This window comes from Cryptosporidium sp. chipmunk genotype I (genome assembly GCF_004936735.1).
Source record: "Cryptosporidium sp. chipmunk genotype I strain 37763 chromosome Unknown contig_25, whole genome shotgun sequence".
NCBI lineage: Eukaryota > Apicomplexa > Conoidasida > Eucoccidiorida > Cryptosporidiidae > Cryptosporidium > Cryptosporidium sp. chipmunk genotype I.
The window spans coordinates 263,214-280,733 of record NW_027125608.1 but is presented as its reverse complement, the minus strand read 5'-3'; the positions used below and the strand labels follow the sequence as shown (position 1 = coordinate 280,733).

Genomic DNA, 17,520 nt, shown 5'->3' with positions numbered 1-17,520 from the left:
AACAACCCGAATATCGCATCCAAATTACACACGGCATTCTCTACCTAATAATAAAAAGGGTCCCACCAAGAAGATAGGATGCCTTCTTTCTCCTCCATCGGACAGACGGAGCGCTACAGCAACCCGTCCGACACGCAGGCCCAGGCTCAAAGGCGCCAGAAAAAACCTAGAAACATCAGGGAACTAGAACTACGTTTAAGTGATACATTGGTTTTATTGTTGGGTGGGTTTGACCTGGAAAGGTCAGAGGGTATGCTGCACAAGTCGGTAGTGTAAGGACGAGGCAACAATTTGAACGAGATATGAGCAAGCTCAGAGATCACATTCACCCAGAAAAAAATTTCTGTGACTATTAACAGGTCCCGTAGGACCCATATCAGTTGTCACACTGATAAGAACAGATACTACACTTGATCATAGCCAAAAGGCCGAGAAGGTATGCCTGTCTCTCGGAAATATTTTATAATTTGAATGCTTAACACGATTTTGTGATGGTTCTAAAAATTTAGTTATTTATTTTAGGCGGGAGTATGTTTTACTAAAAATAATTTTTCCCCTCGATGTTTATAAATGAAAAATAGATTATGACAAAGTGTGTTGAATTAGCCTAAATATAGAGTTTTTATTTTTTTCATGATTTATCTCTTTTTATATTTGAAAAAATAAGGTTAAGCCTCAATTCCTCTCATTTTCTTTTAATATACACAATTTAATCAAAAACTATGTACATTGACTATTAAAATTGTTTTCCCCCTAAAATTTTGTGTTTGGCGGTGACTCTCGCTTTGAATAATTCTTAACATTTTATTGGTAACTTTTGGGCGGGTATTTTAAAAAATTAATCTTAGGGTTAAATTTTTATTTAGTAGATAAATCTTTAAATTTTTGACCAAAAGGCAAGGTTTGACTAAATAATTAAAAGGCAAATAAAGCAGAAATAAAATATAGTTTCTTTACAACTTTTTACTGGTTGGATTAAAGATTGTTTAATTGGTTATTAGGAGGAATTTAACTATTGAAATTTCTTTAGAATATTAGTGGATGAATGAATGAATTTTAATTTTAAATTAGAATGAAATAAATAAGTAAAGAAGGAGTTATTAAAAATTATTTTTGTTTTTGTTTTTACAATAATTACACTCGTTAATTATTCTTATTTTTTGAAGCATTTAAGAAAATGGAGATAGAGAAAATATTAGAAGAAAATTTGCTAGAGCATGATTTACATGGCTCAAATACATTAGTTCTTCCAACTTCAAAAATAGAGAGAAAGAGAATACACCAAGAGAATAATTACTCAGAATCTGATCAGAGCGGTAGAAACTCTGGGAAAGAGAAGAAGATGAGTAATAGAAAAAGAAGAAAGTTAAAACAGTTGGAAGAGAAGAAAAGACTGAATAAGTTACATGAAGATTTGGCAAATGATTTAAAGAAGTATGCTTTGAGTGATCAGGAGCTTCAGCTTATGATGGGTATTACAAATACTAGAATGAATAACAGGCAAAAGCAAATACTTAGAAGTAGATACTTGGCAGCGAAATTAGAATTACCAGATTTTCTTAGATTAAAAAACCCACCATCTAGGTCAAAGAATAATAATTCTGAATCTGAATTATCATATTCAGAAGCTGATTATTCAGATTCAGAACCTGAAGATTTAGTTCATTCTACTAATCATGATCAAGAATTGAATGCTGAAATTGAGACTTTGGATTCTGAATCAAAATTGGAATTGGTGAATAATGAACAAGTTGGAGAAGATCAAAAAAAGGATGGTAAAGCTTGCTATATAAGGAAGTACACATCTCTTGTAGTAAGGAATGATAATGATAGACCAGTGATTAATAGAACTCCTGAAATAGAGTTTCAACGTTCTGAATTACCTGTCAGAGTTTATGAGTTCGAGATTTTGGATGCTGTTGAAAACAATGATGTTGTTATTATAACGGGAGCAACTGGAAGTGGTAAGTCAACTCAAGTACCTCAATTATTATATGAGTCAGGATATTGCCAATTAAGAAAAGGAGAAGAGAGTAGTAATGAAAATGAGGCTGAAAAAAGGTTTATGATAGGCTTGACACAACCAAGAAGGATTGCAGCAACATCATTAAGTAACAGAATAGGTGAAGAGTTGAATGATTCAAAAGTTGTTGGGTACCAAATACGTTATGATAAGAAGAATTGTACAAGAGAAACAGTAATTAAAGTAATGACAGACGGTGTTTTATTACAAGAAATACAAAAGGATTTGTTATGTTCAAAGTACAGTGTTATATTAATAGATGAAGCACATGAGAGGACAGTAAACACTGATATTTTGATAGGATTATTATCTAGAATAGTGATATTTAGGAGAGAGGACTATATTAAAAAGACAAAGCAAGGACTAGAAGATGTATTGCCACCATTAAAGCTTATAATAATGTCAGCAACTTTGAGAGTTACAGATTTTTCAGAAAATCCCAAATTGTTTTTAAAACCTCCTCCTATTATTAATATAGAAACTCCAAACTTCCCTGTTACTCTTCACTTCAGTAAAAACACTCCCAGAGACTATATTTCAGCAGCCTACAAGAAGATTCAACAGATTCATAACAGGCTTCCTCCTGGTTCTATTTTAGTTTTTGTAACAGGAAAGAAGGAAGTTAATCTTTTGGTTAATATGATCAACAATAAGGCGAGAAGCAAGGCCAAGAGAAGTTGTTTATTAGAAAGGGTAGGGATTTCTAAACAGAAAATGCTTTTGGACTTTACTGAGAATAACCTTGAAGAGGACGAATTAGAGCAGGAGGACGAATTAGAGCAGGAGGACGAATTAGAGCAGGAGGACGAATTAGAGCAGGAGGACGAATTAGAGCAGGAAGAGGAATTAGAGCAGGAAGAGGAATTAGAGCAGGAGGAGGAGGAAAATGAGCAAAAGGAAAAAAGTGTTTGGGAAAGTTTTGGTAAGAAAGATAATAGAAAGCGAAAAATAAGACTTCACAAAGATGTGGATTCGTCTGTGTGGAAAGGTGGAGGAGTTCTGGAGGAAAGTGTCAAGGAGGAAGAAGATTTGGATAATAAAGGAGAAGATAACAAAGATAAGAAATCACAAAATCTAATGATTCAGCTTAAAGCAATCCCCCTATACGCATCCATGAGCTTTGATGAACAAAGAAAGGCATTTAAATTACCTGAATCTAATAATATAAGACACGTAATCATTTCAACAAACGTTTCTGAAACTTCAATCACTATTCCAAACGTTAGGTACGTAATAGATACTGGTAAGGAGAAAAGAAGAGAGTACATTAAAGGATCTGAATCTTCTCGCTTTACTATTGAATGGATTTCAAAAGCTTCAGCAAGCCAAAGGTCTGGAAGAGCTGGAAGAGTTGGGCCAGGCCATTGTTACAGACTTTACTCTTCACCAATCTATGAAAATGTGTTTCCAAAGTTTGCTCCAATTGATATTTTGTCAATACCCCTAGATTCTGTATTATTATATATGCATTCTTTGGGAATACCAGATATTGTAGATTTCCCATTTCCTACACCCCCTGAGAAGTCACAAATTGATAAAGCTTATCAGCTTCTAACCATTCTTGGATCAGTCGAGACTAGGAAGTCCAAATATGTATTAACTAATCAGGGGATTTCTTTGTCAAGCTTCCCACTTTCACCAAGATATGCAAAGATACTACTTTTAACAACAGCTTATATAAGAAAGAATCTAATAAAAGAAGACTTGAAGTCTTCTATAGAACTTTTACAACAAGTTTGTATATTGGTTTCGTATTTATCAATAGGAAATTTAAGAGATGACAGTTTTTCATCAGATATTCAAGATCAACAAAATAAAGAATTAAGGAATGTTAATATTCAGAATTTGAATGATGATTTTGAATCCTTTCCCACAAACTTGGGAAATGACGTTGAACTTAATTTATGGTTTTGTATTAAGTATTTGGAATATTATGGCTCAGGTACAAAAAAAGAAAGATTTTTTTCTGATAAATTCTGTAAGAAATTTGAGTTAAATTCAAGAGGAATGTCTGAAATTAGATTAATGTCAATGCAACTTTTTAATATAACTAAAAAGAAATACTTGGATGAATTAATAGAGTCTGAGGGTAATTTACATATTAAATGGCCTCCAAGTCTTCCAAACTTTACTCAAAAGAATTTGTTGCGAACTTTCTTCATCTCAAGCTTTATTGATCATATTGCTGTTAGAAATGATGGTAATTTGGTCTCCAAGATTTCATACCAAATTCCCAATGAATCACCAAACAGTTATTCCGCTTTTATTCACCCTAAAAGCTTATTAAAGAGTACCAAACCTAAATTACTCATCTATAGTCAAATAATATCCTCCAAAGATAAGAGCAGACATAATTTATGCGACTGCTTATTAATAACTGCTGATGATATTTCTAAAGCAACATATCTTAAACATTCACTTGTGGATTGTTCCAAAATTTTAAGTTTCCCAGCTCCTTATTATAGCATTGAAAATGACTCCATCTTTGGTTACTGTACTCCAAAGTATAGAAATAATTCAGTTGTCATTGACCTACCTTCGTCAGAAATTCAACTTGAAACCAATAATAACATTACCTTTGAAGTATTTGCCAGAGCTATTTTAAATGGTCAAGTTTTTAAAGAGTTCAAGAGCCAGAGGATCCTAAAGAGTCTTAAATTCAAAAGTAATAATTCCAACCAATTTAAGCTTTTGGTTCATACTCTAAAGCAAAATCTAATATTTAATAAATCTCGACTAGTTAGTAAATTCAAGTCTAAAAGAGATTTTTTACTTAAAAATATTTTACAATTATACGAAATTTCAGTTCACAATGACATTAGGAGCTTTTGGCCTCCAACCAAATGAATAATACTTTTTAATTGTAGGTATTTAAAATAAAACTATATTTTATTAAACGGAGGAGAAATTTACTATAATCTTAGTTATTATTACTGTTATACGTAATCAAGTGTGTTTATAACAGAAAATCGTAGTAATTGTTTATCCTTTTTTTTTAAAGAAAAATACGTTAATATTCGATTTAATTCTAATTTATTTTTATTTTTATTCCTATTTTGCATGTATGCATTAAATATACCATAATGGTTGTGTGGACAAAAAAATATTTCGGCGGGAAAACTAAAATTTGTATTTAGAGCAAAAAAAAATAATAATTTAAATATAAATTAAAAAAAAAAAAAAAAGTAAAATACTATAATTACCAGGATAAGGGACCAAGTTAAGTTAAGACAGTTAAGTTTTCAAGGCCTTTGGTTCTTGATATTCTGAATACCAGGAAGTGAGAAACAATGACTGAAAGCGAACAAAAGTGGAATGCTGCATTGACAATGAATAGTAATTCAACAGAAATGGTAATATATTCAGAGGAGAAAAAAGAAGTGGGAGAATTAGTCCCAAGTAAGTTCTGGAGCTCTATAAACCAAGGTGTGAATTTGATTTTTGGCCTTTATGAAGGCATTCAGTCGGCATGCATGGCCACTGGAGTACATGAATCAGAAATGTTGAACGAGATAAACATATTTGATAATAAACTAGGAAGAGTCAAAAGAGTAACTAAAAGTGGCGAATTTGGTGCTAGAATGAGTTCAAATGAAATCTCAACATCCAATTCTACAAGAGTATCATCCATGATAAATTTTGGTGATTTACTTACATCATCAAGTGGTTTGACATCAAAAACTTCAAGTATTAATGACTTAAGTTATTTATATTGCCAAGGAGGCGTTTGGGGAGGGCCTGAATCTTCAGGATTTCTTCAAACTTTAAATAATGATCCAACAATACAGCTACCACATATGGATGTTCCTGATTTATCAACTCATACAAAAATGTATGCATTTCGTTCACATACTTGTCTTTCAATATTATGTTCTCAAAATATTGACAAAATTATTGAGACTAACTTAGTTTCTGGAGATTTTAAATTAAAAGGTCCTGGATTTAGGGTCGAAAATGTATATATACCAATTAGAAATGAAAAGCAAAATATAGAAATTAAGTTAACAACATTTACAAAGATTGGAAAAAGAGTTGATCTTGGAGTTGATATTCCTATTTCTGCTATACATAAAAGTGATGAGAATTATACTTTTTGGTTATCACTTACTTCTGATAAAGATCAATCTTGTCAAAAATATAACGATATTTTACCTGAAGCTGTTTTTCGTCTTAAATTAGATAATGAAAACTATAAAGCAGGAGTTGTTCACCCCAGAATACTTGTAAGTGTCAAAAGAGTTATGACTGGAATTATTGAAGATTTACAAATCTCATCCTTAAAAGCTTCTGATCATAATATTTTACCTTCCTCTGGATATTATTCTTCAAATAACAGCCAGAAATCTCCCTCTACATTAATTTACGTTGGATTGTATAACGATTCTTTAGATATGGAGGTCTCTCAGATTTTCAATTCAAATCCGTTATTCCTTTCTAATTATATTATTGAAAGAGTTAATTCTGGTGGACACTATAAAATTAATGATATTGATGTATTAATCTCTTATGGATCTGGAAAATATTCCAATATATTATTTGTTCAAGATGAAACTTCACGTCAACCTTTAATAGATTACCTTAATAATACAAATGAAAATATTGAATGGTTAACTAGTGAACCCAGTAATGCAACAGAAATGGTTCCACCTGGAGTTTTACCTGATTTTTCTGGTACTCCGGCTCCTTGGGAGGTTGAAACAGATCGTAGAAAAGCCATGGAATTAGCTTGCCATAGAGTTGCTTTGAGAGAACATATTGCTATACAATATTTAATTGATACTGGATGTACTAACTTACCAAATCCAAAATTCTCTCAGTGGCTTAATCCACCATACTTTAGAATTGGTCCTCAATTTGAACCTGTTCCTATGAGTTATAATTGGGGTCCAAATTATACTAATATTCAATTAATTCCATTAGAGCAACCTAAAAAGATTAATTAAGGCAGGAAGTGAGACTTTATTTTATCTTTATCTTTTCTCTCCTCTATATTGAATCCAACAATAATCTTATAGATAGTATAAAATATTATTGCTTACTAGTCATTAGAAAATAATAAAGGTAAAATAAGCAATTCAGTAAAGAATCATATAAAGATTAATAATTCCAAATTGTGTAATATTAATAGCAGAAGAGGAAATGCAGATCTAGTAAAGAGAAAATTAAAAGAATAAAACAGGATATCATTATTAGTAGAGTTTGCCTCTTTTTTTTCTTTTTTTTTAAAGTCTGACAAACTTATTTTAATAATGAACATATTATTGATATATCCGGCTCCTTTTACTGAACGGCAAATACTTCTAAGCTTATTCTATTATTCATTTACAATACTTCTTATTATTATTCTTGTCTATTAATTGATGAGCGATTATTAGATTATGCCAAATTTCTTAAATCGGTTATCCAATCACTACACAACTCTGCTAAGTAAGACAAATAATAACCTTTGAGTTTTATTTATAGAAGCAAAATTTCGACTTTTTTGGGAATATTACTGTTAACTTTAATAATACTTACCCCTAGAGGCAATAGTTGTTATCGTTGAGTAGTTTTTGGATGACAATTTTGACATATTCATTATTGATATATATTTATTTAAAGAAAATATGTACAGAAAGATAAATACTAATATATCCTTTTTTTCTCTTAATAGATATAAATGCAAATATTAGACGTAGTTGTTATATATCCCACACTAATTGTTTATTTGAATAAATTAGCATTATAGATCATCCATACGAAATAATAATAATAACAATAATAATAAGAAGATCATATTGAACATCTCTCTCCCCCTCCCCACATTCCAAGACTTAGTAAAGCTTGATTATTAGATTGGATATTTCATTGTTGCAAATGGAGTATTTAGTTTAATACCTTACTTTTGACAAGTGAGAAAAAGTCATCCCTGCTAATAATGTTTTGCTGCTTTCTAAATACATCTTGAGTTGCGAGATTAAGCATGCCAGTAAGGGTTTCATCATCAAGCTCTTCACCAAGCTCATTTGATATCTTTCTTAAACTTTCAAGATCAATACAACCCTTATTATTATGATCAAATATTTTGTAAGCTTCCAATGTATCAATATTTGCATCCATATCATCTTTTTCAGATGCTTCAGGAAATCCTGTAAGCTGATCTATTAACATATGGAGACTTATATTACCTTGTGAATCACATAAAGATTTAAGTGTATCACATGCTTCAGCAATGTGTTCTCTTGGTATAAAGTTCCATTCCATCATTCTACTTTGAATATCTGAAAATGGAATAACATCTTTATATTCTCGGTCCAAAAGCTTCACGACATCTGGGAGATCTCTCTCATTATCCCAAACTTTTCTTTGACCGAAAGAGACAGTCTGCCCATCTGCTCTTAAACTTGCAGAAGAATTCTGAGTTGATGGGTTCATACTTTCGTCACGATCCTTTCTTCAAAGTCAAAAAAACTCTTTTAAAGAATTCCTTAATAATACGTTACGAGAGTACTTTATTTAAGTTTCAACCTTGTTAATAATAATGTAAATTAGCATTCTCATGCACGCGAGTTTTGGCGCCATCTTCATCCGTCGCGCACATGTCTCATTTTGTGTGTATTAGCCTCGTAATATTCAATTTGAAGATTAAGAATTAATAGTAAATGAAATAATGGAATGAACTTAAAAAAAAGGAAGAAAATAACGGGGAAAATTATCGACAATTTAATAACTATGCGTTGGTATAGAATAAAGTAGTTAGTTCTAATCAAGTATTAAATGATGTTTTTTTTTTTCTCCCTATAATATATTAACGATAAATGACAATGGTGTATTTCCCTCTTTAAATCTACGAATTATCATCTTTTACATGTACCCTTTTTGTTGTAAATGTTGGAAATCTACTGTTGTACTTTTAATGTTGGTTAATTTTTATCTTATTTAACTTTACGTGTAGATAACAGTTTGTTGTGAGTTGGTACATTTCTTTTTTCTAGTTTATTATTATTAAAAGAATTACAATACATTCACGCGCCCAATTGTATTTTTAATAACAATTGCATGTAATATTAATTAAATCAAAACAAAAAAATTCGTGTGAAAAAATTTTCAAATGATTATATAATTAAAATAAATTAAATTATATTTCTATTAGATCTTTTGAGTTGAATTAGTGTTTTTCTTTTTTTTAAATAAATATAAATATTAATGCAAGACCTTGTGCATTACATAGATTTTGAAAAGATTATCTGTAGATAAGTGATGTTAAAGTGTAGTGAATGTTTGATCAAAACTTTTATTAAATCAGTTAGAGTGCAGATAACACCGTAACTTAACAGAGAGTTTATATTATTAGCTTTTTCTTTAGATTGAAAGAATGGGGAATATAACTTTTGGTTAAAAGGAATTATAATACTTTGTTTATTGACGTATAATTTTACAATATGGAAAGCTAAAAACTGTCTTATTTTTGGAGGAAGGAGATTAACGATCTTTAGAATTAAATAAATTCCGCCTAATATTCTCTTAATAAAATTAAAATCTTTATTACAAGTTTGATTGATTTCTTGTGTTGCACCATTGTTTAGAGTTTGTTTTAATATATTAAGTTTACGGCTTTTTTTAACATATTCAATAAATGTTGAAGGTTTATTAAGTTCTTTTAATTCTTCCTCTAGCTGAAAAATTTCTGAGTTAATTTTTTGATTTTTTTCATCACAAATTAGTTTGTGATTATCCAAAAGTTTTATTATATGTTCTAGAAAATATGATAGAAAAAGTTCAAAGAAAATTAAAAATATGATTGCATGGTACATTCTAATTTGTGTTTAAATATTAAGTTAGATTCGAGTCAATTTCTTCACTTTAATTATGTCTGTATTTACTATTAGACGGAAATCTATTCCTCAAAATTAATATTTAATAAATTAATAGAAATTTTATTATTATTATTACTTTTTTCCAAATAGAGTATTAAAAAAAAATTTGTGAAATTGGCGCCACATTTTATGTTATTTTGACATTAATAGGTGCACAAGGCAATAATCACAAATTTTAGAGAATAATTAAAAAATTATTGAAAAAAATATTTTGTTTTTGATATGGAAAAGGGCTGTTAGAAAAAAATATATTGGTAATAAATTAATGTATATGTTTATATTTAAGGAGATGATTCTAAGAAAAGTTTCAAAAAATGATGAAGTTATCACGTAGTTTTATTATTGCATGCATTTTTGTATACATTTCAAATATTTTGGGACTAGTTATAATTGACGCAAAGCCAGAAATTTGTTTACTCAGAATTAGGGTTAGAGAAAAAGGATTTCTAAAAAGGGCAGCAAATGCAGCAGGAAGATTGGTTTTTGGAATTGATACAACTACAAAAGAACCGTCCGTTAATTCTGAAAGATTTCCTATTGGAATGTTTCCTGATCCAAAAGAATTGGCTCAGGAGTTGGATATTCTTGAGAATAGAAAGATAGCACCAGACAGCAACCGCGAAACTGGTGTAAAATATATTTCAGATATAGCAAATGGGCAAACACCTAATCTGGAATTACTTTCGGGCAGCGAAATGGCTCAAGTTAGTAGCGGAGTATTTGACAGAGGATCCAAAGAAGCCTTAGCAGCTTCTAATAAAACAAAAATTGAAGAAATGAAGGCTAATAAAGAAAGAGAGCAGGCTTTACAATCTCAAGGCCAAATAATTAAAGATGGCGAAAAAATTCAAATTGGAAAGCAAGGGCCAGTCACACTGAATGATCCTGATGAAAACAACAAAGGCAAAACTATTCCTCCAAAACTTGCATTGGTTGATAACGAGGAAGAATTTATCAATAAAGATACAAATCAATCCATATTTAGCCATCCTTTAGTGATTATTTTTATCTTTATGCTAGTTATATGCATGTTTGCAGGAGGAAGTCTTGTTTTCTTTAAAAAATTTGGGAAAAACAAAAAAAGGTCCTCGTAATAAATTCAAATTTTAATGATCGTAATATTTAACACTATTAGTTTTAGTTTTTATATTAATTAAATTCTTAGGTAGCTTTTTGGCGCCAACTTCAGTTTTAAATGTATAGTTATTGTTAGTTTAAATTTAAAGATCTGATCACAAAATTAACTGTAAAATTGAGAAAATAAATAAATACATAATTTTAGTAATTAAGTAAATATAAAATTAGTGAGATTGATTTCAAGATAGTTTCTGTGACGCAGTAAGTGATCGGGAAATCATTATTAAAGAGTGAATTTTCAATTTATTATATTAATTAAACCTAAATATTGGGGATATTATTGGTATTGCTTGTTAAAACAAAAGTGAAATATTAAGCATTAAGCTCATGCAATTTTGAGTTGTTTTTGAACATTTTACTTTGCAAATAATAGAGCATTCAGGATTAGTCAAGTGAATTAAACTTGAGAAATTCGGGTACTATTTTAGTAATGATTTAAAGGTCAATCTAAAATTCATGAAAGTTTTTAGTTTAAGTAATAAAACAAACAAATTACATAAAATATAGGAATAGGGTAAAAAAAATCATATAAGCTAACGATATTTTATTCCTTTATTAATACACAAGTAGTCATAAGGTGAGTTTACTCACAAGTACATGCTTAATCTAATTCGTAATAATTAAAAATTCTAAATACTGTAATAAACAGAAAAAAAAATCAGTAATTTAATTCATATTGAAAAAATGGATTCAGAAAAAAACGTTGAAAGAGGTCGAAAAATAAATAAGGAAGGAGTCTCTGAAAGAATTGGTGTTACTGGGAGAAAGATTAGTGATATGGACAAAATTCTACCTTCAAAAGAACATGTAGAGGAGGGATTAGCCCCGAATGAAGGAGAGTTAGCTATTATTTACCATGACACCTCAACCGGCCTTACTCAACACACTATCTCTAAATCTCCCAATATTTCTCCTGCCAAACAAGAAGAATCCAGTTTATTGGGTAATAGATCTTTTCAAAACTTTATCAGTCCTCATAGTTTATACAGCCCCGTATATACCAGTAACCAAATTGGAGGAGAATATGCATTCCCTAAAGTCAAATTTTCTAGTCTAATTTTTCCATGGTCAGCGTTTCTAGCCGTAATTATCTCATACGTGCTTTCAAGTTTCTCATGGTACTATCTCTTCTACAATGATGACTATAGACTGGTTTTGGCACCCTTTGTTACTTCTTCTATTGTGTGTTTTTTCGAATCTCCTGTAATGCTTGCAAAATACTTATTTAGAAAAATGAGAAAATCTTTGGTATGGAGACTAATTCCTATGGGAAGTATGGTGTTTCATTCTCTTCTCTTATTAATTGCATCAGTCCCTATTAATCTATTATACTGCAGCTACATTCTTAATAAGGGAGATCCAAGTCAAATATTTAGCTTGCCTTTACATTATCTGGTTTTGGCGGGGATCCAGGCCTTGTATATAATTCCATGCATTTTATTTTTAATAGCACATTCCAGATTTGAGTCACAAATATTAAAGGATAGAACAGAATATGACCATTGGTAAATCTTTAAAATATTAAGTAATTATTAAATCTACAGCTAATGCTGTTAGATTAACTATTATTTTTGTAATTATTACCCTCGTGTTACTTTGGCTAAATTACAACCATGGATTATCATTTTAAATGAAAAAGTTGGAAGAAATTGAAGGTATGGATAATAAGTTTTATTTTTTTACATCTGATATTAATCCAACCCAACTCATTCCTTTTACTGATTTAACATTTCCTTTTTTTTGAAATTAAACATACATTCGTCCACATGCATGCATGCATAACTTTTTTAAAAAAATAATACTAAAAAATTGTAGCAAGTAGGTAAAATAACAACAATAACTCATTGTCATCTGAAAACAAAGAAAAAGGTTTTAAAAACAGTTAGTTTAAGAATAGACGATTAATATCATGTCACTAATGATTACTTTTTTCTTTATGAAAAGATTTTTCCCAATTTCTTTCCAATATTTGAAACTGAGCTACTTTTCTTCTTCTTTGATGGCTTGTTTGCAAAAGCAATGCCTGCAATTTTGCCGTCACTAGTTAGTTCAAAACAAACTCCATAAATTGAATCACTAGAAGTGGAAATCTCATTAAATCCTGATACATTTGTTAATGATGTAGATTTAATAGAGGCAGATTCTGAAGAATATGGAGGATTTAGCTTAATCTGTGAAGGTACCACATTTAGTGGGGAGAAATCCACAACTAAATTTGATCCAACTTTTGAGAGATCAAAGCTTTGTGAAGTCATTTGATTCAATTCTGTATCATTTTCACCAACAGAAACTGAAGTTTTCTCATCTGGACATTGAAAAGATAAAACTTTAATAGGCCCAGTTAATCCTTTAGAACTAGTATTTGATCTCAGTACTGTAAGTTTAGAAAATGGAACTTCTCCTTTAATATCATCATCTAAACAAGAAAATGAAATAATCCAATTACTTAACCTTGTTCTTGCAGATCCACCCTGGAATTGACTACAATATGGATGAACTGAGTCTACTTTTTGTGAAATTCTTGGACCATTAATAATTACACTTGGAACGTTTCCAGTATACTTGTTGTCAACAGGTATCATATTTGGCTTGATCTCCTCGTCAGAACACTTTAACGGAAGATACTCAAATCCAAAACCAAGCGAAATTATTCCTTGAGAGGGTGAAAGTGAACCACAAACTGTTCTCAAGACATGCCTTTCGTGCTTTAATTTCTCATTACTTTCCCATGTTATTGTTGGGCCAAGAGAGCCATCTTTCATTCTATAGTAAAGCAACTGTTGAATCTTCCCGGAGCTAGCATACCCATCTATTGAGAAAAATGCTGGACCTGGAATAATACTTTCTTTTCCATGAGACTTTGACTTATTTTCACTTTCTTTGCTCCTAACACTAAAAGCTAACTCAATCATTTTTGGTTGAACCTTATTAAATAATTGAGTCGTTAATTGAGATGGAGATCTTCCACCAATAGAAATGGTCTCAACATTGTTTGTTCCTGTGCATTTCCATTCTATTCCAATAATTGGTCCATCAATAATATGGTGTGCTTTAATGTATTCAATTTCTGTGCAATTGGGGCAAGTTATTGTAAATGGACTTCCGACCTCTGCTTCTGTAGAATTTTGCTTATTTGAATTTCTCAAAAAGTCCATTAATGGTATGTTATACGCCAATTTCTCACATTTATCTTTGTTAATCTTGTTTTCTATTATTAATCCATTATTCTGTTTTCCTAATACCTCCAATTTGCCACCAAACGAACCATCTTGGCCTTCCTCACTTTTTGATGATTTTATTATAGTAACATTCTCATCTAAAGTATCATAAGGTACCGATGACATCGAACCTTCAAAACCTATGCCGATTATATTGCCATTTCTTTGTTCTAATTCAACACAAATTGAATCAGTATAAACTACATTACCATCAACACTAGGAATCTCCCAGTAAGTGATTGTGCTTGGAACCAAAAAGCTTGAGTAATGCATTAGTAAAGTCTTCTTATTTGAATCCAAGTCACTTAATCTAGTTGTCAACATTACCGGATTAGTACTTTCTGTATTATATCCTAAGTAAATTGAATTAAAAGGACTTGATTGAGATGACACCACCACTACATTATTTGAAATGGATTGTCCAAATGCAAATGATAAATCCAAACTATTCTGATACTGCTCCCCGCCTTTTTCTGTATGCAAATGTTTATATGGGGATGCATGTTGTACCCTAAATGGAGATGGCGCCCATTTATTAATTGGCCACTTGTCATGATCAAACATATTGATCAATTTAGCTTGATCTTCTTGTTCAAGTTTACGATCAAATTCAATATTTACTCTCTCATCACTATCTTCTATATTCCCATTTTTATCACCTTTCTTTGAATTCTTAAAAGTATTACTGCAAATACCAGCAATACGTTTGAGCTCTTGAGTATAGCCATCTATGAATAGAATGAGCTTATTAATGTATTGTGGAGCTCCATGAGAGTCATATTTGCACTGAGCATGAACTTGAATAGTGTTTTTGCTTGTAGTTTCTTTTCCAGGAGAGTATGAATAGTTGCAACCTGTTGCTTTACTAGATAAGAATGAAATTTGAATATCATTTGGGTTATATGATATGGCGGTATTGATAGTTTGGTTTCTTTGTAGAGATATCGGATAAGCTATTATTTCTGGTTTCACCATTTTCACAGCATCAATAAACAATGGAGTCGGTTCGATCATCTCTTTATAGCCAACACCAAAACTTGTAATTTGACCATCTTTATTAATTCCAGCACAAATCATATTTGGATTCTTCCCAACCCAGAGTCTTTCTCTGATAGCGTTCTTCCTCTTTAAAGATCTTTTAACTCCAAATTGAGTATTTATAAATGTGGAAAATTCCTTACCTTCTTTATTAAAATATCTCAAAGAAATGGGATTACATGTGTTTGATCCTTTGCAACTTTCTTTTGATGTTGAATTGAAGTATGCAACATATATAGAAGCCAAATTATCAACTCTTTCATGTTTAATCCATGGCCCTCCTTTATGTTCTCCTAATCTCAATACAGAGTTGTGAATGGAGTTTTCCACTTTGATATCATAGTCATTACATTCAATCTAAAGTGTTTATTTAATAAAGGAAATAAAATATTTAATATTAAATCTTGTATTAAAGACTTTTAACAGTGAAACTTACCTCTATAGAAGCCAAATTTGCTGTACCGAAAGAGTATTTTTTGTAGGTTCTATACTTATTAAAGTGACCATTCGGGCACATAATGGAATAATATGCAACTGAACTTTTCTTCTTGTGGTTATTTTCAGGGCCTTCTAGGGTTTGACATTCTGGAAATACTTTCCCAACAGTATATATCATATTCTTTAAATATATGCCTTTACTTGAATAACTTAAGCTATTTGGTGCATTTCCCTTTGTTATAAATCCGATACCTGCTATTGAATATATTACATTTCCAGGTTGAGAAATTGGTAATAATGCAAAACAACCACCAATAAACTTCTCTCCTGACCATTTTCTAGAATTAGTTGACTCTAAAGAACTAACTCTTCTTCTAATTGAGAATGAGTGAATTTGCGAGAAGAAGCCTTCCAATAATACAAGAGAAGGTATACTTGAAGATCCTCCTGGTGTAAATCCAGCAGTAATAGATGAAATCATTATTGGATAGCCCGGGCTGGTACTATTATAATGACTTAATTTAGACCCTCCAAATGAGATAAATGAATAACTATCAGAACATCCAATCTTTAGATTCTGAATTTCATCAATATAATTTGCACTGGAGTGATCCACAACTTGGTTATTAACTCCAATATATGAAATAATCTCCCCATCTTTACAAAAATATGCTACCTTGATAATTTCCTTCTGATCAATTCCATAAGGTAACAAAATTTTACATTCTGATAATGCTGTTTCATTATTAACTGATGAAACTAAACCTTCACTAATCCAACCTGTAAATCTTGAATTTACCTTATCTCCTTTAATTTGTCCCAAAAACATAAACATGCAAAGTAATACTAACTGTATTACCACCTGGATTTTATACTCTAATGATTTTCCAAACATTTTAAAATTTATCGTAATTTTATTCTTAAAATTTTTCATTCAAAGATAAGTGTTTTAAAAGTAACCTTTTTATTGCCATATACACGTGTATGCATATAATTTTTGTGCTTAAAACAAAATTGAATAATGTATTGTATAACTTTGTTTTTAAACACTATTTTCTACCTAAACAAATTACTATTTTTCTTCTTCTCAATACTGGTAATTTTCGAGTAAAACTAACCAAATAGCTAATCCTTATAAATTAAGCCGGAACTATCAAATTCCTAATTTCCAAGAGCTCCAAGATTTCTAACTATTCAACTAAATGTTATGCATTTGCAATTTTTCCCCTCAAATATTTCTATGACTCAAAATAGACAAGTAGTGCACATTTGCATTTTTGAGTGATCAGAATAAGATATTCATATAGCGGATTAGGCGCCACACCACATAAATGGGCTATTGTTTTTATATATTAAAAATTTTTGTTAGTTAATTTGGCTTGGTCCATTTGTAATTGCCCCTTAGTTATATTAATGATAAGCTGATTTTTTTTAAAGATAATTAACTTATATTAGTCCCAATATTTACTCAATGGTACCATCATGTTTGTTTGAATCTAAAAAAATTCTCAGAAAAATTATTCACTAGTTAATTGTTGTTTATCTTTGTTTTCATTTCATTCATAATCCTATTTATTTTGAAGTATTCGATATGAATTTCTCCTATTCTCTTTCTTTTTCTTGCTAAACAAAAATTCTTAAATAGTCGCCTTAAAGAATATTAATTCCCACAACAAATAAAACAACTATCCTGTTTATTCATTAAAATAAAATCAGAACGGAAGGATTTACCGCCAAATACATGCATTTTTTTCTAGACAATTTTTTGAAAAAATAATTTAAAAAAAAACAGAAAAAAAGAAAACTGATA

At 30.4% G+C, this 17,520-nt stretch overlaps 7 protein-coding genes across 7 annotated transcripts; 4 read left to right on the top strand and 3 right to left on the bottom strand.

Moving 5' to 3' along the window:
• Positions 1–1,177: 1,177 nt before the first annotated feature.
• Positions 1,178–4,870, top strand: ELE39_002222 (DHR1 Ecm16p family SFII helicase; the record flags this gene model as incomplete). Its single annotated transcript, XM_067345072.1, has 1 exon — positions 1,178–4,870. One exon carries the CDS (start codon positions 1,178–1,180, stop codon positions 4,868–4,870), a length of 3,693 nt encoding a protein of 1,230 aa, XP_067200608.1.
• Positions 4,871–5,313: 443 nt separating this feature from the next.
• Positions 5,314–6,966, top strand: ELE39_002221 (uncharacterized protein; the record flags this gene model as incomplete). The annotated part of the gene is made up of 1 exon (XM_067345071.1): positions 5,314–6,966. One exon carries the CDS (start codon positions 5,314–5,316, stop codon positions 6,964–6,966), a length of 1,653 nt encoding a protein of 550 aa, XP_067200607.1.
• Positions 6,967–7,888: 922 nt separating this feature from the next.
• On the bottom strand, positions 7,889–8,437 carry ELE39_002220 (EF hand; the record flags this gene model as incomplete). The annotated part of the gene is made up of 1 exon (XM_067345070.1): positions 7,889–8,437. One exon carries the CDS (start codon positions 8,435–8,437, stop codon positions 7,889–7,891), a length of 549 nt encoding a protein of 182 aa, XP_067200606.1.
• Positions 8,438–9,225: 788 nt separating this feature from the next.
• ELE39_002331 (uncharacterized protein) lies at positions 9,226–9,816 on the bottom strand (the record flags this gene model as incomplete). The annotated part of the gene is made up of 1 exon (XM_067345181.1): positions 9,226–9,816. One exon carries the CDS (start codon positions 9,814–9,816, stop codon positions 9,226–9,228), a length of 591 nt encoding a protein of 196 aa, XP_067200717.1.
• Positions 9,817–10,196: 380 nt separating this feature from the next.
• ELE39_002330 (uncharacterized protein) lies at positions 10,197–10,973 on the top strand (the record flags this gene model as incomplete). Its single annotated transcript, XM_067345180.1, has 1 exon — positions 10,197–10,973. One exon carries the CDS (start codon positions 10,197–10,199, stop codon positions 10,971–10,973), a length of 777 nt encoding a protein of 258 aa, XP_067200716.1.
• A 727-nt stretch (positions 10,974–11,700) lies between these two features.
• On the top strand, positions 11,701–12,525 carry ELE39_002329 (uncharacterized protein; the record flags this gene model as incomplete). Its single annotated transcript, XM_067345179.1, has 1 exon — positions 11,701–12,525. One exon carries the CDS (start codon positions 11,701–11,703, stop codon positions 12,523–12,525), a length of 825 nt encoding a protein of 274 aa, XP_067200715.1.
• A 425-nt stretch (positions 12,526–12,950) lies between these two features.
• Positions 12,951–16,605, bottom strand: ELE39_002328 (uncharacterized protein; the record flags this gene model as incomplete). Its single annotated transcript, XM_067345178.1, has 2 exons — positions 12,951–15,629; positions 15,709–16,605. The coding sequence occupies 2 exons, from the start codon at positions 16,603–16,605 to the stop codon at positions 12,951–12,953; spliced, it is 3,576 nt and encodes a 1,191-aa protein (XP_067200714.1).
• Positions 16,606–17,520: the final 915 nt, after the last annotated feature.